Source organism: Corvus moneduloides, chromosome 10 (assembly GCF_009650955.1).
Source record: "Corvus moneduloides isolate bCorMon1 chromosome 10, bCorMon1.pri, whole genome shotgun sequence".
Classification (NCBI taxonomy): Eukaryota; Metazoa; Chordata; class Aves; order Passeriformes; family Corvidae; genus Corvus; species Corvus moneduloides.
In genome coordinates, this window is record NC_045485.1 from 10,304,038 (window position 1) to 10,325,683 (window position 21,646).

General features: G+C 38.3%; 1 protein-coding gene across 9 annotated transcripts in view; it reads left to right on the top strand.

Moving 5' to 3' along the window:
* AGFG1 (ArfGAP with FG repeats 1) overlaps positions 1–21,646 on the top strand; it is a 36,083-nt gene that overhangs the window by 8,206 nt on the left and 6,231 nt on the right. For 3 of the 9 annotated variants that reach the window (XM_032119303.1, XM_032119304.1, XM_032119311.1), the window contains exons 2-8: positions 1,018–1,111; positions 11,511–11,626; positions 12,156–12,318; positions 13,334–13,490; positions 19,001–19,120; positions 19,738–19,809; positions 20,745–20,954. In XM_032119303.1, the coding sequence (XP_031975194.1) occupies positions 1,018–1,111; positions 11,511–11,626; positions 12,156–12,318; positions 13,334–13,490; positions 19,001–19,120; positions 19,738–19,809; positions 20,745–20,954 (932 nt within the window). Of the gene's footprint in view, positions 1–1,017; positions 1,112–3,856; positions 3,971–11,510; positions 11,627–12,155; positions 12,319–13,333; positions 13,491–19,000; positions 19,121–19,737; positions 19,810–20,744; positions 20,955–21,646 lie in introns of those variants that run through there. The other 6 variants (XM_032119305.1, XM_032119306.1, XM_032119310.1 and 3 more) reach the window with 4 other exon arrangements.

Here is a 21,646-nt window from a genome sequence, read left to right on the forward strand (position 1 = left end):
GTTAAACTGGCCCCGTGGTGTTGCCTGAGTGTCTCACTGCTTGGAACATGTGGGATGTAATGTTCTGGCCACCATTGAGCAAAGCACAGCTTGGTTTTGATTGTAGGCAATTTGTTGGTAGGCAAAAGCAGTAGTTAGCATGTATTTAAAGAAAGAGCTTGAAAAGAAAGCAAGTTTTTTCTTACCATGGTGCTGTTGCTCAGCAGGTTTTCTCTCTGTGCTTGCAGGTTGTGACTTAACCAGGTTTGACAATGTCAGGCTGTGGCAACAGAAGTGCCTAGTGTTTCTGCTGGCACACTGTTTCTGCAGCAGCCTGGCGTGGATGTGAGAGTGGTGCCAATCTGGGCTTGAGGCAGAGCTGCTCACATCTGGAGCTGTGGCATTAGCAATGGTATCTCTCATGTGAGAGCACACTAAAACCAGTGTCTTTTTACTTTTGTTGTGGTTACTTCTGTAGTGTTCAGGAAGAGGAAGAAGCCCCTGTGAGTGCAGGGGCAAAAAGTAAACTAGAAAAAGATGCTGTGAGGAAACAGGAAATGTAGGTTAAAGCAGGAGAAAAAGACTGAGCTGGGGAGTTTAGCTTGAAGAAATCCAGTTATTGGGTAGAAGCTGTAGTAAGAGATCAAAGTGAGGGAGGAGTTGGAGGGAAAGGAAAATGCAGCCAAGGGGGGACCCAAGAGCGAGAGACGAAAGGTTGAGGCAAGGGTGAAGCAGATTAGGATTTAAAAAAAAAAGTCTAATTTTGTTTTCTTAAATTTGCATAGAAAGTGCCGGAGTGAGTTTGCATGAGCGATTGTGAACATTGGTTTCCCCCCAAGTTCTGTTACTCAACTTAGTATACTGAGCGTTACTTTGAGAAGAGCTTACACAGCCTTAAGTTGTATGGCCGTACCAAGAATGAGTATGTTTTACAGAGATGGCTCCTATTTTAAAACGGACTGACTTCTAGCTGTAGTGTTAAACGTAATTGTATGATGACAAATTTCCCAAATGCTGAATACTTCTTGCTTCTTTCAGGCGGGGCTTGAATCCACCCCACAGAGTGAAGTCGATTTCAATGACTACATTCACACAACAGGAAATAGAATTTCTGCAGAAACATGGAAATGAAGTAAGTATTATTTGGAGAATAAAGTGGATTTGGCACTTAAGTAATCTTTTAGACTTTAATATTTAAGAAAAGCTTAGTTGGTTTTTTTTTTTTTTTTTAGCAAAAGCTAGACAGAAGTCTTTGGAAGCCAACATCATTTGAAATGAGGTTTCTGAAGTGCTTGTTTCATTGGGTAGCTGATCATCATAATGTTATAGTCCAACCCAGACAGTCCAGATTCACATGATCAGTATTTCTGAATTGGGTTTTCTTTTGACTTTGCATAAGGCAAGATGCAGCCATTTTTTTTTTCTTGCAAGCTCAGAACTTGAAACTGACTGCAGCAGTGTTTCCTGAAAGAGTGCACTGTGACAAAAATAAATACAAAAAATACAGCTTGTAGCTGTATTTCTTCACAGTAGGTGTCAGAAAGTCTTCTAGTAGTTTTAATAGCCTCTTTACTTAATAGAAGTATATCCATGTTGAATGTTCTTGGAGAGAGGAAGGAAAGGGAGAAATTGTTATCTAGTGTGTGCCTTGTGGCAGCTTTGAAGATGACAAGTTCTAGCATGCTGACTTTTTGTTCTTTTTAATAGAAGAAAACATCTGAGGTAAATGTTGGATTGGCTCTATGGGAACACACAGAGCACTTAAGCCCTGGATGTGGCTATTGCTCTCTTCAATTTGAGAGTGAAGTTTGTGTTTTAATACCATACTGTAGCATTGAGCATTTTAGAGGCAGATTTTGCCTCTGTTGGAACTAGATAAAGTTCTGCTTCACATTGATTGCATCTGTATCCTGTTTAGTAGAACTATTGATTGTAGGCTAGAGTGTTTTATTAGTGTCCTCTTGTGAAGCTTTGTGGGGATAAATCCCATCATTCACTAAAATGCTGGTACTCAGCTCTCTTAAAGTTGGCCCATTCATAACTGTCAGGTTGAAGAATGAAAATAGAAGTAGCAATTTCTTTTTCTGTCCTGGTAAACATGTGTTATTTGTTGAAATGACCGTTAGTGGATGATTCCTCTAGACAGAGCTGGAACGAGGCCTGAACTCTCCCAGACTCTATAAAATACTCTTGATGGCTTAGGTTGCTTGTTTTTTTTTTAAACTGTAGAGAATTGCATATATATGTGTATATATGTGGAGCATACTGCTGACTTCTTGCATAGGGAAATTTAATAAAGAATCTTCTGTGGACTCACATAGAGTGTGTTGGAGTCTCTTTCCATAAGATTGGATTGTAAACTTCAGCTAGCTTTAAGCTTCACAAAGTAAAGGAAAACATGTGTTTGTAGCTCCCTCCCTGCATTTGTTTTAATTTCATTTTTTTACTAAATCTGCGATGTCTAGAGAGTGCTTTGAGTTTGTCTTCACTGATCTGGAACCTTAAGTGATCCTTTCTCAACTGATTAGTGTGGTTGTCCTTTTCATTATAGCCATGACTAGTCTGCCAGTCATAATGATTTAGTTGATACGTAATTTATTATTGACATAAAAAAAGTTCACAGATCTCTGCAGTGCTATTCTGTTTCAAAAGCAGGGGTCTTTGCACTTGCAGTATTCTAATTAGAGAATTGCAATGATTTAAATGAGCTGCCTCAAAAATGAAGATGTATTCCTGAGTTTAGTTTTAGGTTGTTGATTATTGCTTTAATTCTTAAGTAGAACTGAGTAGACACTTGCAAGTGCAGATGGTAGATTTAAGGAGTGCTCAAATATTGAACAGAAATGATTATTGTTTTAAACACTGTTAGAAGTTTAAAACCTAGTTAAACATGTTTTCACTTTTTTATATTGCAGTAGTTAAACAGGCATTTTGCTTTCTCTTGTTGGTATTGGACTTTGGAACCTGCAGATAAGCTAATGTATTGGACAGATGAAATTCATCTGACCTCACAAAAAACCACTGTTTTGCTTAGCTTGCTGTTCAGCATAGGAGGCTCTTGTGTGTATGGGAAGAAATTAAATTTCTTAAAATAAGACTTTCCAAACATGGAATTGTCCAATGTTGTAATATCAACAATTAAAACAATTCTGCAGCGATTAATATAAAAAGAAGCTAACCTTTTTTATAATCTATCGTGTTTAACATCCATTTTTCTGTAACTTCTAAAATACTTTCATTCCCACTTTTTTGTTCTAGTCTTTCTCCAACATGGCCAAGGCCTCTGTGATAACCTTTCTTGCTTCCAGATGAGTAGATCATGATTGTACAATAGGGATCTTGCTCTGAATACAAAGTAAAATAGCAAGAAAACTTCCATGAGATAAAGTAGTTAGGGTGCTGAGTTGTTCTTAGAGGAAGTAGTTTTCCACTCTCCTTCAAAGGGTATTTGTAAGGTCAGTGTATTGTATGAGGTTGAAGTTCTCTAAACCCAGAAAACAAACAAAACAAAAAAACCCAACCACTCCAACCAAACAAAGAAAAAAAACCCAAAACACTTCCTAATATTTAAAATACTAACTTCTCCCCAGTTGTTGTAAATGACCCTCTTTGTGGCATACATGGGTAAAATATTCAGTTACTGAAAGGCTTCTGCAAAGCAACTGCTTTGGGGAGAGCCGATTCACAGCAGCTTTTCTTTAAGTGAGACACCATCTTCTTCCCTGTATGTACATGTTCTAAGAAATGTCATTCTGGCCCAGGCAGCTTGAACTTTATTTTAAATGAGTTTTTACTGCTTCAAACAGTTTTAAATCCTTTTACTGTATTAGAAGACACCTATATTTTGGTGTTGCTTACTCATCTGTAGGTATAAACAGATGTCCAGACTCCAGCTTTGGTAATGTTGGGATTAGGTCACTGCAGCAAGACTGGAGGCATCTTCCAGCTGACATTCCTCAAGTGCCTTCTGAAATCCTTTTCAAGGATAAAGGTAATTCTGACTCACTGGGTAGGGTTTGTCGTCTCCTTGCTCTCTACATGAAGAACAGTGTATTTTCATGTTAGGAATAACCAGAAGAGATTGATACAGAGATGTTTCTGCTTGAATAATCATCCTCAAATGATGCTAGCGCTGATTTGGCCTCTGATTCAGTTGTGCGGTGGTAGTAGGAAGTGAACCCGCTGTTTGCAGAAAGTGGAGGTGGTGCTAATCTCCTGTTGCCATTATAGCTGTGAATATTTATTCAGAAACTTTTCCCTTAAGCTGAAAATAGTATTAGGAGGCAAACCGGTTACAGAGTTAATTTTTCTCCTACCCTTTTGAAAAATGACAGGTATTTTATAGCCTTTCCAAATAGCCCATTCTAAAATGCATGTGGTTGAAGAAAAAGATCTTGATGGTCTTCTATTTAGAAAATCTGTGTTACTCTGGGGGAAAGACCATGTTTACCTGACCTAATGAGTAGAATACATGCAGATGTGCTCAGCTGTTTGGGGTTATTTTAATAGTGTTGAATTTTGGTTTGGTGCCAATCTTCCCAACTCCCAATAGCACCTGTGCAAGTCCCTCTTCCCTGCACTCTTGTAGAGCTGGCAACAGTGTGAGTCTGGTTCAGAGCTGGTGTTAGGCCAGACCAGAATGCTTCCCTAGAAGCATTACTATGGAATGTGGCCTAGAAACCCTGGAGTGGAAGGAGCAGTCTCTTAAGCTGGAGCTGATGAGTCCTGACAGCACGAGCTGTGCAGTCAGGTGTCCTTGTAGTACATTGCTGGTTCTGCTAATACGATATAGAGATACATGAGCTGATTGTGTGTAGAACAATGTCTTTGTTAGCAGGATTTACTGGCTTGACTCTGCTTATGAAACAACTATAACTTCTGGACCCAAGCTGCCTTTGAAATCAGTATGCTGGCAGTATAAAATAATTTTAACCTACAGAGAGTAATGAATAATATTGACATCAGAAGTGCAGAATTGCTAAACAAAGCTATAACTTGCTTACATAAAGAAACTATTTCCAAATCTTCCTTCCTGTAGGGTGTTATGTTTTGGAACATAGTTTTGTTGTGTGATACTGTGCAGTTCTATGCACTGTCAGCGTTACATTTGGTGCATAACTGAGGATATTTTATTGGCAGGGAGGGGGAGAAGAAGAAATCTAATATGGCATTTACAAGCCTCCTGAAAGGTAATGTCTCATTAGAGCTTTTTAAACTAGACTGACGTGTAATCTTCCTATGCAGTGGTGTGTCTGGGTCTCAAGAAGGGTTGTAGGTCAAGTAATGTGCTTTTCCTAGTTGAAGTGCAGTTTCTATCACCAGAAGGATGTGTCCTGCTAGAGTTTTTCCTTGCCTTGTTGCCTTCACTGCGTACAAGAGCAGGAGGCTTCATGAGAGAGAACTGAGCTTTGCTGGCCTGACTGAATTTTTATTATTCCTAACTAGCACAACTATGCTAGCAGGAGTTTCTAAAGTGTGGTGGCTCAATGTGTTGTGTAAGCAGAAGGCCTTTGTCTCTCCTATATCCGCCTTCCCACACACACTGGAGATCTCTATCAGTGAAATAGTTATGACACAGCAAAGCATTATTTGGTAGTTGAAATACATAGCAGTGGAAGAGGAAGAAGTGGAATCTCAGATTCTCAGTGTTTCTGTAAAATTTGATGGATAATGATGACTCTTTCCTTGATTAACAGTTTTTTAGTGTGCCTGTTCTTCCCTACTTGCCCAGCTCTGTAAAAACACACATGGAAAAAAAAACCCGAAACAAAACAAAAGCTAAACTTTTGTGGAAAACAGGTACATGTATTTTTCTCTTAGTCTTTGAGCCCTGCTTGGAACTCCTGAAAGCATTAAATGTTACTGGTGGCTGAGTTTTAAACCAGAAGCCTTTCTGATTAACTTTTTGTGGTGTGCCAGATGTGCACCGAATGGGAGGTGTTCTTTGTTGCTTTCTGTCAAAGCTGAAAACAAGGGTAATGACTGAAAGTGTAGGACTACAAATGTAAATAGTGTTTGGAAAACCTAATGTCTGGTAAATATAATTACTGTGGGAAAAACAGTTCTCCCTCAGGTGGAATAGCTGTGGAGTGCAAATTCAGGGAAACCAATGGTATGAAGAGAAATATAGGTAAAGGCTTTATTATAACGTACAATATGCACTTGGCCCAGTTTCTCCTTTCAATGATATATTTAAGTTATGGTAACTCACAGTTTCTGTCTTGCTACCTCCTGGGTTTTTATCTAGGTCAGGGCGAGTAGGTTGGTGCTGGTAGTGATTCTCTTTCCCTCTTTACTTCATGCTGTACTTACTGATCTAATTCTGAACGTCCCAGTATCTGGTTGCCAAGTGTCTAATGACATCCCTCACAGGACTGAAGCTTGTTGGCAGAGGACAGGTACTATCCTTCCCAAAGCAGTTGTAGAGGGATTCTCATGAAATTTTAAACTTCATGAAGACAACTGCTGAATCTTACCTACTTATTTTTACCTGACAAGAGTGTAGTAGGGGCAAAACTTCAAAGTACTGTTTCTGTCAACTCTTCAACAAAAGTAGACTTTCAAGTGCTGCATACGCTTAGTCATTCTGACTTCAATGCTCTCCTTTTTTTTCCCCTGCTCCATTGGTGAACCAGTGGGACATGGACTAATTACACTTTTCAGGGACAGTGGACAACGATTATGGATTGTTGGATATGTTCCACTGTTTCTAGGGGCTTCCACATAACTTGAATGTTTACTCTTGGCTCCAGATTGTCAGGCTCTTCTCTAAGCAGAGCATTTTGTTTGATAGAGCTGTGGTTATCAAAAGGAGGAGTATAGCAAAGCTTTGGGCGAATAAACAGAGCTTTTAGCAGAGGCTTATTCGTGCTGTTGTTGCAGAAAGAACAATATTAATGTTAAATGGCTGAACCAGAGTATTCCCAAGGAGATGGTGCAATGTAGAAGGATTTCAGAAAGCCATAGAATTTTTAGGGCTGATACCTTAATAGTAGTGTTGTGTAATTGTGTGGTGAGTTGGGATGATGCTTCATGTATTATCTGTAAAAGCAAAGGAATGAGTAATTCTGTTAAAATGGGACTGAAGATGTGTCATGAAACTTGAGCAGTAGCATTTTCTGAATGAGCTCTGCAAGTGTGATTTATATATGGAGCAGTTAAAGAGGTGGTTTGAAATACATGCTCTTTGGGATATCAAATTTGAATTTCTCAAAGCATATGCTTTCAAAATAACCAAAAATTGAGAACAATTACTTCCTTGGATTTTTTTCAAATGGTTTGTTTGTATTAAATAAGAAGAAAACTGTGTTTAGTAGAGCAACTGCTTGCTTAAGGGTTGGGTTTGTGCAGGTTTCCTTTAATGCCTTTTTGCAGTTCCTCCCTGTTCCCCCTCCCTGCAAGTAATGCCCTGCAAGAGTCAGCACATGCTGCGAATAACTGTGGGAGTAACTGTGCTGTTCAGGTGTCCTGCCTGGGCAGCCGTTGGGCCAGACAGAACATAGCACTGAAGCTCATGAGGAAGTGTTGCCAACTAAAGATGCCAGTCTGATTTTTCTATACTTGTGCTTTTTTTTTTTTCATTGTAATTAATCTTTCAGTATCTGTCCAATTCCTAGTGAATTAGTGGGGAGTAATCAGAGTACCAAACTGAGTAATCATTCCCCACCATAAACAGCAAGTTCCATGGCATAAATTTCCTTGATATTTATCACAAGAGTAACTTTTGAATAGTTTTGAAAGAAAAAAACGTTCAATCCATAAAAATACAGCAAAAATAAAGATTTCTCACATCAAACTTGTTTCTTTGCGCATGATTCAGGACTGCTGGTGACTTACTTTAAAATGACTATGGAAAGGTTACTTCAAAAGACCACAATTACACATGTGAATTCTGCCTCTGACAACAGTATTTTTTAAATTTTATTTTTTTATTTCATCCTGTGGCATTGCACAGCTCTCTGCCATTTGTGTTTTTTTAGATGGCTGAAAATTGTGTTTTGTGGCTCACTTGAAGCATAATCAATGCAGTGTTGTGGATCCCTGTCAAGTCAGATGATAGTAGCAGAAGTATAGCTAGACAGAGCACACAGGTCACCAGCAAACAAGAGAAGACAATGGGCCTTTTATTGGGTTCTGAATGCCTGCTTGGAATGGCTGCTGATGTTCAAAGCATTGCGTGCTACTTCAGACAGAAATATGTGCCTTTTCATGGTTTCTTGTGTGATTCTAAAGCTTTTTAAAATACGGCTTTCTAAAGAACTTAAGTCAAAATTGTGTAGGTTGGAAAAAACCTTCAAGATTATCAAGCCCAGCTGTAGTAGGAAGACAAAACAGCCTTTTTTTGGCTTAATCATGGTCTGAAATGCCCTTATGAGGATGTGATTTACCCTTTGTATTCCAGTCATGTTGTACACCCACTTAGTCTTATGGTCCCTTTCCATCATTCCCACTATCCAAATCCAAACTACTCTTACCTATTGTGGGTGTCTGGTTTTGGTTTGACTTGTCCATATTTATGAACTTTTAAGAAATTGTACACTCTCTGATAGCTCTTTAGGTAAAGAAACTTAACGTGAAATTTATTATTACCACCTGGTGTGGTAAATATTTTACACTGTGTTTGTACATCTCCTGCAGTCAGACTCTGGTACAGTGAGAACTTCTTGCTGAAGTGTGTATGACTAAGTAGGTTCTTTGGTAGGTTCTTTGGCTTGGTGGTTGTGTGTTGCTCATTAGTAAAACTGTTCTCTCTGTTACCAGCAACAGAAAAACACAGAGTGCCTGGCAGTTTGTTTAAATTAATTACAGTAGTGACTTAAGACATATTTCACTTGTTACTTCTTTTTGTGGTTAGGTATTTAGCAGGAATTAGTTGCTCCAGGAAGCACTTTTGGAAGCCTGCTTTCTGAATGTTTGTAAAAATTGCAATGTAATGGCAAGGGCTGATGCCTTTAAGAAGCTTGCATCATTTTAAAATAACAGGTGTTTGTTCAGCACAGTCCTCCTCCGTTCCTGTTTGCATATTCATAGAACTGTATCTACTATAGCTCTGTAGCTGGTAATGATCTAAAGTCACACAGCACCTTGTTTTCTGAGTCCTTACAGAAATCATTGGTCACGATGGCCTGAGACTTTGACATGGAGCTGTGATGGGGTTTTTTGGTTTGGATTGTTTGTTGGTGGGGTTTTTTGTTTGTTTGTTTTGGAGGTTTCTTGTTTGTTTTCTTTTCCCCTCACTCCAAATGCTTAGGCACTTCAGGGTGAAGATGAAGCAGAAAACTGGGAGGGAGAAATGTGAAAAACTGGGCTGTGGTTTGTTGTGCTGAGTTGATCTCCTCCAGGTTTCAATAGTACCAGTGACATGGCAATTGTGATGAGTTTCTGTGATCTCACTTGTTTTGGGTTGCAGGAGAAGGAGGAGTAATTGGATGGCCTGACGTGGGTGGGGAAGGGGACTTCCTCTTTCATTTGCCCGCACATCTCAGGCTGGATGCAAACTGATTATCATGGTACAACCCCAAGTGTTAACAGTGCTGGGTGCAGAATCAAGTAGGGGCTGTTGTAACATTTGTCTTTCTGCTTGTCTGAAATTAAGCACAATTTTTCTTTTCTTCCGTGTTTTCTGATGTTCTTTCCAATACTGAGTTGGGGTTGGGAGGGGACTGTGTAGAGTTGAACACCACCAACTCCTGCTGCTAGAGTTTCTGTAAATAGCCACAAGCAGGACTTCTCTTCCTCTTAGCAATCATATGACTGCTGCTTGTATAGTTATACTCACAAATCTAAGTATGGAAATACTACTCCTGGCCCACCTCAGGCTATGCACTGCAAGTTTAAAGCTACACACGTAAATATTCTGACTTTATATATTTTGTCAGCAAAAAGTAGTGAAAGATTGGTACTATTAAAACAGTGATTCATGCTATTAACTTTTACTTTAGAACAGACTTGTGACTTTTTTGACTACATTTATCTTCTAAGTTTGTATGAAGTATTAAACAATTATATTAAGTTTCATTATATCTATTATTATACTGCAAGTGACTTCAATTTTGGAACTCAAATCAGTGCATTGAACTTGACCCTTTTGTGGAGTACAGTTGCAGAATGAATGTAGAAGAGCTGAGTTTGAGGTAGGAACTACTTATCTTAGTTCTAAATTAGCTATTTAAATACTAATTTAAAAATATATCTTGATCATTAGATCTCTTTCCTGTTGTTGTCTCAATCCAGTAGATGATAATAATGTTGGTAATAAGGACTGTTAGGTGTTGAATATGCAATCAGGCTATTTAGAACTGAAACATCAAGTATGAAATACGTAGCTATGATGTCTGCCTAATCTCTCTAATCCTGAGCAGTCTCTGAAATGACCCGTAAGATTTATCATGTTTGTCAGCTAGCTCTCCCTGGCCAGGTGAAGAGGAAAACCTGTTTGGGGAAGATGCTGAAGTGGAAGTATCACAGCTTCTACCTTGATTTGCCAGCTTTCGGAGCAATCTGTTTTGCAGCTCTTGGTTGTCAGAGCCTGTGCTTCTCCTGAAGGTCACTGGGGACAATGTTGAAAACCTGACACTTTTAGGGATAGAGGGCATGTTTGTAGTAGGCATGTAAGAAGGATGGTCAGGGCTATTTCAGAAAGGGTGTGGGAAGAAAAAGTATGCATCTTAAAAACAAAGCTTTTTTGACTGCTTCTCTGGAAGAAACCTGTTCTAAGAGGGCACTCAGATTTTTGAGGGCAGCTAATATTTGGTGTTATTGTTTGGGTGCATATTCAGGTTACTTGCAGAATCGTCTGAAGGGCTTAAAATATTTCAAGTTAAAACTCCTACGTCTTGTTTAGTTTTGAGATTGCCTTTCCTCTTGTTTTGCTCAGGAATTGAAGCTTGAACATACTGAGAATTTTGCAAGTGGTTAGCTTTTGCTCACTCAGAACTCCAGTTAGAAAATTATATTGGAGCAAGAGTACTTCTACCCCTTCTCTCATACCATCACTCAAATGTATATGGTATTGTAGAAACTACATCATGATAACAAAGGCTGTTGGAAAAACAGCTCCTGTTCTCAAACAGTAATGAAAAGTATAAATAAACCTTGGATCCTTTAAAATCTACCATCTGGGGCTGAGAACATATGGAATCTGTTGAAACAGTTTAAGCCCTGAAGTACAGTAAGGGAATGTATAGAATTAGGTGAAGGAGAAGAGTCTTAAAGATTACAAGTAGAAATCAGGTGCTTTGCATTTCATGAGTACATTCTACAAATGTTTTGTAAAAACATTTGTGTTGGATGGTGAAATTGGATGCTGGGATTTGCTTGCCCTGCTGTGGCAGATGGTCTCTCAACTCTAGGTATTTAGACCAGTACGTGGTGCACCAGTCAGTTGTTACAGCAGCTCAGTCTGGAATATAAATTATGTAGCCACACACTTTAATGGTCTAGTGTATTAATAATGACAAACTTAAATAGTTTAACTTTGAATTAAGTTATTTTGTCTGTTCAATCTGTATTGTTGTGGTTTTTTTATTAAGGTGTGCAAACAGATTTGGCTAGGCCTATTTGATGATAGATCATCAGCAATTCCAGACTTCAGGGATCCACAGAAAGTAAAGGAATTTCTACAGGAAAAATATGAAAAGAAAAGATGGTAAGATACCTTTACAATTTTAAAGATTGCCTCTATGATGAGAAATGAAGATGGACTGTTTGCTGTCATTTGGAATGTGCTTTCCTTCTTGTGTACTCTTCAGACTAGATTGCATAGTTCTGTAAAGTGAAATGATTTCTGAACTTTATTCAGAGCTCCTATAGGAAGCAGAGAAGACAAACTAAAGAAGTTTCTCAATGTTCATATTGATGGAACAGAAATGGCTTAAGAGCATGTCAACAACAATGTAAAGTAACAGTTTTGCAGACTATTATTTCCCATCCTGTTTATGTTTTGTATTGAATAAGTGCTAAAAATATTGATGACTTTAAATTCTAGTCCATTTTTTAAAAAATCTCTGCTATATTTAAAGAATGGGTATTTTGCAAACTACTGACAGAATCTATTGCAGGATCAGGGGTTCAGTAGCAAAGCTGAGATCTCCCAGTTCTCACACTTCAGACTTAGGAGCATTGAGTGGAACTTCTCATATGAAACTTGTAAAAACCATTGCTCTTCTTGAATGTAGGTATGTTCCTCCAGAGCAAGCAAAGGTGGTGGCATCAGTCCATGCATCCATATCGGGGTCTTCTGCCAGTAGTACAAGCAGCACACCTGAGGTGAAGCCACTCAAATCTCTCTTGGGAGAAGCTACACCCGCACTGCACTTAAACAAGGGGACACCTAGCCAAGTGAGTAATGACAGCTGAGGAGCACAGAACTGCTCTGCAGTCCTTGGCACTCTCTTCAGTGGCACAAAAATTCTTGCAATAACAACTGCTCTGATCTGTAGGAACTAATACGATCTCTGTATTTCATATATTTTATTGAAGTATATACACATTTGCAGATCAGGTACTAAATGAAGTTTGTTTCTATTGACCAAATTGAATTTTTGGTGGTTATTTTTAATAAGCAGAGTTTTCCAGTGTGATAGGATTAATTGATTATCTTTTGCATGAGTTTCTCTAAAGTTTGGACCTAATGTGTTATATTTTCATCTTTGTTCTATTTGAAAACAAGAAAATGACTTATGCTGTTAACCATGAGATTAGTAGTGAATATGTGGATGAAAGCATGCCATGTTTATTATTGCTTCCTTTGCATTCTGAAACTGTCTTAAGTGGCTTTCAGGGGGTGTCTGTATGCTGTAATGTAAAGTCAAACAACACTGTGTACTTAGATTTTTGGAGGGAAGACAGTTTTTTTGAAAACTGCCATCAGGATACATGCACCTCTTGAATGGACCTCTTGGAACTCAAACAGTAGAAAATTGCAACTTCAAGCCTTGCTATGAAATTCTTCAATTTTTCTCTACTTATACTGAATTATAAAGATTTTTTCAGAATGTAGTGAATTACTGTTTTCCGTCTTGTAAAACTAAGTTTTATTGCTTGTATTTGTACAGTATTCGCAGTTTCAATTACAAAATCCTGAAGTTGCTAATAATACATCACTACTCTTTTCTTCTGGGTGTTACTAGACCATGTAAATCTGCTGCAGAGTTCCTTTAAAAGCCAGACTAGTAGCATAGATAGTCTTCCTCATACTATAGGAGGAGGGTGTGTGCTACATATAGCATCTTAAACTTCAGGAATAAATGTCTTGTTAAAGAAATAAGCTTTGTCTAGCCCTCTAATATTTTGTAAATGTCAGTTCGGTAAAATATCACCTTTTCGTACTAGCTAATTGAAATGTTGTTTGTAGTCTCCTGTTGTAGTTCGATCTCAAGGACAGCAGCAACAAGAAAAGAAACAATTTGACCTCCTCAGTGACCTTGGCTCAGATATCTTTGCTGCTGCTCCTCCTCAGTCAACTGCTACAGCGAATTTTGCTAATTTTGCACACTTCAACAGTCATACAGGTAGGTATTGGACCAGTGTATCTCTTTTAAATGAATAAAATGTAGCCTTAATTTTCATGACTTTTGACTAAACTTCATGAGGTGTATGTAATCTCTGTGCCTTAGGAATGTTGTATTGCTCGAGATTTCTTTCAGGTCTTTATAGTTGAAGACAAAGACTGACAATTCTGCTTTTGAAAGTGGGAATTGCTACAGCTATTTCCTACAATATGTATGATTACACTGTTTCTGCCTACTGCTAAACTTTAAATTCTTCAGGGGAGAGAGTGAGAGGATGAGTAACAAAATGTTGGGAGAAGCTGATATTAGACGTTTAATTTTCTTTCTGAAAATTATTAGGAAAAGCATTCATGAAAAGCAAGCAGATACAGAGACTTTAAAGGAGTTCAAATGCATTGATAATAACTGCCAGTTTGTCAAAAGAAAAACCAAGGCTTGCCCAGTTTAAAGAGTGACCTCTTCTTCTGTGTGTGTGTCTATTTGAAAGCTGAGTACTGCCCATGTGGGTGGTATTCTGTAGGTTCAGGAAGAATAAACAAGCCTTGAGCATATGTATTGACTGAGGAAGGGGGTTAGGCCTTGAATTCTTAGAGGATGACTTCAGTAAAATATATTGAACCCTCAGGGTTTGGTTTTTTTCCAGCCGAAGACCAAGAGTAATAGAAGTCTATCCTAAAGAAAAAGTCGATTCTGTGGTCACTGAAGTTTGTTGTTGCTAACTTGCATTGTAGTTGTGGGAAAGTACCTTTGCCTGTCTGGTCTGAATGGGCTTTTTATGTAGTTGTTCTGAGGGAAACTGTAATGCTGCTATGCTGCCCAGAATAAGAGAGATTTATTGCAAATCAGTCCTGAAACTGTTAGCAGCCAAGACAGTGTCATGGACAGGACTTTAGATTCACACCTGAGGACCTGGGCAAAATACCAAGGATTTCTCCAAATTAATTTTTGGAGGTGTGTTTAACTGGGAGAACTTGTGCTGACTGGCCAGTGCTGTATTGTGTTACTGAAAAGGCTGCAGATGGTTAATTTTTCTAATAATTTCTTTCCAAAGTTGTTGCTGAATAATTCTTTATTTATATACACTTTATTATTCCTTGTGCTTTTTTTAGGGAGATGAAAATTCCATTAAAGCAGTATTTTAATACTGTGTTCGAAGTCTAGGTAAAATTCCATTGCATCTCTGTTGGGTAATTTTTAAAAGGATAAAAAGCTATTGGAACACTCCAGAATAAATACGATCTGAGGAAAGAGTCTGTTAATTTCTGGTCACAAACTAACCATTGTGGTCATTCCCATGACTTCTTTCCGTAAGTTTTAGAGCCCTAAGCAGTTTCAGGGCTCGTAAATCAGTTTCTAAAAGACAAACCTGATTGTGAACGTGTGATAGCTGAACTTGTATTGCAGACTTGTTACCTGAGGGTGTTTTCTGACTTGCTATAGTAAAATGCTTGTAAGGCTTGTCTTGTGTGCAGTAAGTACAGGGTAGTGTTAGTGAAATGAATAAAATGTTACAGACTTCCTTTAGAACACAAGGAGGGTTGATCAGTCTGTCAGCTTTGGCAAAAATGAGTTTGAAATGCTCATTAAGGAGCTGTATAAACACGTAATTTTTGTTAGCAATTACACACTGCAGCGGAGGATGGGAGAATTTGCACTTAGTTTGGCACTACTTTCTCAAAATTTATGGTCTGGTGTTCTTGATGTAGGGCTTGGTTTTTGCTATGTGTATAGGGGATAGACTTCTTCCCCTTCATGTACACAATACTAACTAAAGAAATCACTGAAGAGACCAGCAAACTTAAGATCCTTCAGTATAAGTTACTGAGTGCATCAGCTGATAGGAAAATATTAACAAACTTCTGCTGTAATCTATGAAGTGTAGGTGTAAATCTTGAAAATTATTCAGGAACTGCAATTTATGATGTTTCTGCTTTCCAAGTTCTTTACTGTGTTAAGCTGGTTCAGGGTATGGAAGGGGAAACAAACTAACCTTATGTTTACTGTCTGTATTTAATTTACGAAGTTCTGTAATTTGTGCAGAACTGAGATTTTGAAGATGGTACATGTCTGATGTGTCTTTAGTTTATAGATTGGTAATAGCAACAAGGATCAAAATTTTTGGCATGTAGATTTCTTACAAACTAATGGAATGGAAGACCTGCACAAAAGATTTTAGAAAGGTTTAGTGACACAGCACAACTCTATCACAGATAAAGTGGGAGAAGAGGCTTTATCTAGAAAAAGCAAAATAGTTTGAAATACTTATTTTACTTTTTACTTTTTTTACTTTAGATATATGTGGATTTTATTTTAGTTTTTTCTGTTTTGCAGTGTTTCATGCCTTTATTGCACACCAGGTAGTGCAAACCTCACAGAACAAACTGTGCAAAGACTGTAGGGGCAGCTGGCATTGCCATGACTGGTGATGTCATCCCTGGCTTTAGCCCCATCCCTGACACTGCCCCCTTGGTTTGCAGTGTCAAGAGCAGCTGTAAGTCCATGGCAATCTGCAATCCCTGGCAGTCCCTGAGCTTGCTTAGGGTTGTTTTTGGGTTTTTGTGTGGAGAACTGAATTTTGGAATTGGCAATCTACATGTTGTCCAGGTGCAGCAGAGTACAAATATTACCTGGTCTTAACCTTTATGCCACATTTATGAACGTTGAAACTTTAGTACATAAAATAAAGCAAGATTAGTATCAGAATACTCTACTGAAGAGTCTTTACAGCAATACTGTTTGAAATGGGCTCACTTGAAAGTCATACTGTGTGTGTGAGCTGATGCAGTAAAATTGAGTGTTTTGTAATGTAACACACTCCGGTTTTTAATTTGGACCCAAAAGGTATTTCATTTAAGATTCTTGACATAGTTTTCTGTTTGTGTGAGTGGTTAAAATGAATAATCTTGCCCTTACTCTAGGAGTGACATTTATGTACTTAATCCTATTTGGTCAACTAAACATCAGTCTCTTGTCTATCCAATTGATGCATTAGGATGAAAGTATCACTTTCATTTTAAAACGAATTCTTAATCTATTCCTATTAAAAAGTTACTGGTTTAAAAACCAAAACAACTCGAACTTCAGAATTTGGAATTAGAGTCCATAAAATGCTATTTGAACCAATACAGAGGATATAATAGAAGTAATTTTTTGTCTGTTTGAAGTGTGCCAAGGGAAAAAGTTGGCACAGAGGTGGAAATAACTTTACCAAGATCTTGCTTTCACGTTAATATTTTTTTTCTCCTTGTTGACTCTCATGCTGTGGTGGGTGGACCTTGCCTGATTCTAGGTGCCCACGGGGGCTGTGTGTTCACTCTCCATTCAGCAGGGTGGAGGGAGAAAACACAAAAAGGTGATGAGTCAAGAGAAAGTTACTGTCCTGGGCAAACCAGACTTGACTTAGTTTATCGACACTTAATAATAGAGTAGAATAGTAAAAAATAAAACCAAACCTACCTTCATCCCTTCTTGTGAAATGTAATTTCACTCCTGAATATTTTAGCTCCTCTTCATGAGGGGGCTGGGGAATGGGGATTGCAGTTAGTTCACAAGATTTCATCTCTGTCACTACTTCTTATGCTGTTCCCCTGCTCCATTGTAGGGTCCCTCCCCTGCAGTGGGATATGGTCCTTCTCAAACTTCTTGGAACATGAACCCTCTCTGTGGGTGTCAGTTCTTCGAGAACTGCTCCAGCAGGGGTCTTTTCCATGGGGTGCTGTCCTTCAGGCAGGGTCACAGCTCCTGCCAGAAAACCTGCTCCAGTGTGGGCTCCTCTTCATTAGCCAGAGCTCCTGCCAGGACCCTGCTCCAACCGGGGCTTTCCATGAGCTCCAGCCTCCTCATGCCCTCCCTACCTGCTCTGCCGTGGCTCCTCCACAGACTGCAGTGTGAATGTGTTATCCTGTGGTCCTTCATGGGCTGCAGTGGGGCAGCCTTCCTCACCATGGTCTTCTCCATAAGCCTGGAGCATGTCCTTTCCTCCCTCTTAGCTGACCTTGGTGTCTGCAGTATTTTCTCTTGCATTTTCCTCTCTCCGCCACAGCTGCTGCACACTGGTTTTTAACCTTTTTTAAACACAGTGCCTCAGAGGTGCCACCAGCACTGCTGGTGGGCTCAGCTTTGTGCAGTGGCGGGGGCAGTTTTGGAGCTGCGGCAGCTGTGCAGAAATGGGGGCAGCTTCTGTTCTCTCCTCACAGGGACCACCCTGACTGCTCCCTGCTACCAAAACCATGCCCTGTAAACCTAATGCTCATGCACACAGTTTATTAAATGTGGTATCGAGTCCAGCCGGACCTCACCCTCTCTCCCAGTCTACCCTGGGAAGGAAAATGCATGCACTTCCATTTATATTAGCAGCATTGTGGAATACAGTAGTTTGTATTAAAATATCCTTTTAGGTTATAAATCTGTAGTACAGATGCTTTTGAATAGAAATTAAGTGAAATAATACAACTTCTAACTAGCACTATCAGACTATTAAGTTACAGTACTTAAGCAATCAGCATAATTTATTCTCTTTGTATATACTTAATCTGCAAAATCTCTCCAGAATAAACAAATTCTAACCTAAAAATATAATGTATTGCCATCTGTTATTCCAGAAGGTTGTTTCATGAGCTTTCTTTAGATAGTAATTCAAGTTATCTATATAAAAAGGTTTGGTTTGCATTTGATTAAAAACATTTTTTCCTTTCTTGCTTATAATAGAGTTTAAGGGCTTCTGTGGAGTTTATCAGCTAGGCATGCAATTCCTGTTGAATCTATAGATGCTTGAATGTCCAGCTGTTCAAAATTAGATTAGTGTTAACTTCTATTTTCTCCTATAGTATGGCACAAAAGGAAGGCGAAAACTGAAATTCTGTTTGAAATTTCCTTGGATTTTATTTTGTGGATACACTCTATGAATGCTATCTTCTTGACATTGGTATTGATTTTCCATATTTCTGTACTCTGATTTAGTTTTTTTAAAGACTGAATTTTCCAGTTAAATGAATTTATAAACCTAGCCAAAACTATTCAAGTGGTGCCAACCAAAGTTCACCTGAGGAAGAAGCACTTTGTGTATGAGGAATCTGAATTGCCAATATGTTACAAGAATACCTTCTAATTTTTATTCCCAAAGAAATGTTCGGTTAGCCCACAAGTTCTGGATTTGGAAACTATCTGGTATTCTGTTCTTTATGGCTGTTTTTTCCTGAGCAGCCAGCAGTGCAAACACTTAGGGTTAAGCTGAAGTGGACTCCATCAGGTCATGCAGTTGTGAGTAGCAGCTTGTGTAAGAAGGACAGAAGTAGCATTAACAGGTACAGCTCTGTGAAGGTGGTTTGTAAAAGCTTGTTCAAAGACAACTTCCAATCATACAATAACATACAATTTTCTTCATGTAAAAAGAAGTACGTGGTAGGACATAACTCTTGGAGGCTGTCATGACCATGAATTCAGTTAATACATCTGTTTTTGTGTTTATTTCCCATATCCATTAACATGTTTTGTTCCTTTGCGATTTACAGCGCAGAACTCTGCCAATGCAGGTTTTGCAAACTTTGATGCATTTGGACAGTCTAGTGGCTCGAGTAATTTTGGAGGTTTCCCCACAGCAAGTCAGTCTCCTTTTCAGCCCCAAAATACAGGTAGAACTCCTAGCACTTTTGATTAATACTTAATTGAAATAATCCTTACCTTTATGTTGGAAGGTATTGAAGTTGAGTTTTTCTTGCGTCTGCCTGCTTTAATGAGATCAAGCCATCTGAAGCTCTGGGGAAACTCAAAACGTTTGTGTTTGGTGTTGATTTTTTTTCCCCTAATGCTGCTCAGAAGTCTGATTTATGGCACTGTGTTTGTTAGCTCTACACCTGAAATAATTATGAAAATAATGAACTCTACTGCTTTTAATAAGTATTGAATTGATTCTGTCTTCTAAGAGAAGCACTTTGGTAGATCCAAAAGGATGTCACAGTACCAAAAAAGTGTGTGCCTACGCATATGTATAGCATATGCACACACTTCAGTATGTTTGACTTCATGTGTAGAGCCTATTGCTAAGATTTATTTTGCTTTCCTTTAATTTGATCATGCTTTAGAACTTCTGCTTGAGTTTACACTTGCTGTTTGTCTAGATCTTTGGCTGACTGACTTTCTTTTCCTTTTTTTTTTCTTTTGAGTGTGTGTTGTTTTAAACTTTTTTTTCAAATTTTCTTTTTCCCTTCTTATGTTAACTTTAACCCACACACAATTTCTGGCTGTCCAGCGTTCAGAACGCTTTCATCTAGCTGCAGTTTTGGTGAATTTACTTCAGCTTTTCCTCTCCAGGCTGTACACAGTAAGTTCCACGCAGTGGAAAACTCAGCTTGCTTCATTTTATGCCATTGTAGTATAGCACTTCCATTCCTACTGTTGCATATGTTTCAACTTGTTGATTATGCTTTTAGAAAGTCGTGTTTCTGTTTTAGAAAGTACTGTAGTGTGAGTGGAATCATCAACCAACTGTTATAAAATATGATACACTTAATGAAGCAACTCATTTAAATTTAAGTACATGACCTGCCTAGATTAAATTGTCTGGACAATGAAGAGATGGAAGCTCATGGTATCATGCTTGATCTGAAGTTCAGTTGTGTGGACCCATATCAGATTTCTAAAATTGATTTATGTATCTCTTGTGTCAGTGGAGACTTGTTATAAAAGAGCTGTGTTGTGTCTTCCCTCTCACCTCTTTGCTGATTGGATGCAGTCTAAAACTCTCTCTAAACCTGGGCATGAAATCATACAACTTTTGGACTTCCAGGCACTGTTTCTTACTTAGGATGATGGCTGACATCTGAAATGACTAAACATTGAACCACTAAGTAAATGGAAATAGTTGCTATTTAATAGCCACATATGGCAGGGAAATGAAGCTTCTGTGTTTTGAATATTAAAGATTAAGACAAATACATCTTTTTCTAGTAAGATTTTAGTATTGAAATTACTTAGAAATAGCATATAGTTTTCAAGATCAAATTATGACTGTGATTTAAAGTGTTGAAGTTTGGGGTGTTTATCCCTGATGTGCAGTCCAAAAAATATATTGTAATTTTTTTCTGATGACCCACTGAACTTTGAAGGAAATGGGAAGGAGTCTTAAATGTGTAGGATGGGGCAGGCAAACACATTGCCTTACGTAACCGCAAAGGGAGGGTTATTGTGTCTTCAGTTACAGTTGGAGAGACTTTCTAACTTTGGAGCATTGATCATGTTTAACTTAATTTGTTACAGGTGGAAGTGCTGGATCAGTGAATGCTAATTTTGCCCACTTTGATAACTTCCCCAAATCCTCCAGTGCTGATTTTGGAGCCTTCAATGCTTCTCAGAGCAACGCCACAGCAACTGCAGCCAGTAAAGCTGCAGTGAATAAACTGAATCTTCAGTCAGCTGACAAATATGCTGCTCTTGCTAATTTAGATAATATCTTCAGTGCAGGGCAAGGTATTAAACTTTATTATTTGCCATGATTATTCTCTATGTGTATAGTTACCACAAGGATGGCTGTGCTTGTCAAAGTACTGTAACTGTATTTCAAAATTTCCCTTCTCTAAGTGATCAGTAGAGTTTTGTGTCAATGTACCCTTAATAATGTGCAAGATGTAAGTTTTAAGACATCATTCCAAAAGGGTGTCATTACAAGACTGCTTTTTGGGAACCTATTTCCCATCAAGATGAAGAACTCTGAATTAAAATATCTAAATAATCATTACTGCAGTAATGAAAATGTATAAAAATACAAATATATATTTTATACTTGTACTAAAACCTATAGTGGATGCTCTGGAATGGAGAGCTGCAGTTGTTGCAAAGAGCTGCCAGAGCAACTTTCTTACCTCTCTGCCACAAAAAGATTTGGCTTTAGTTTTTCATAAAATAGTAGCAGTGATACTTGGATTTAGTTGATAGTAAATTAAGGGGAAAAAGCTAGTTATTCTATTACTCAAATGTACTTCTTCTCAAATGGTGTGTAAAAACTTATTTTCGTTTGTACTGTAGGGCTTTGTTCTGAAATGGATTATTTGATGTTAGGTGTTCTGTTAATTTTCTAGTTGAAGTTGAACGGATTATTTTTCTAGGAAAACAAAAGCTCTCTGGGGCTGCAGTGTACCTGCAGAAGCAGGACATTTTGCTAA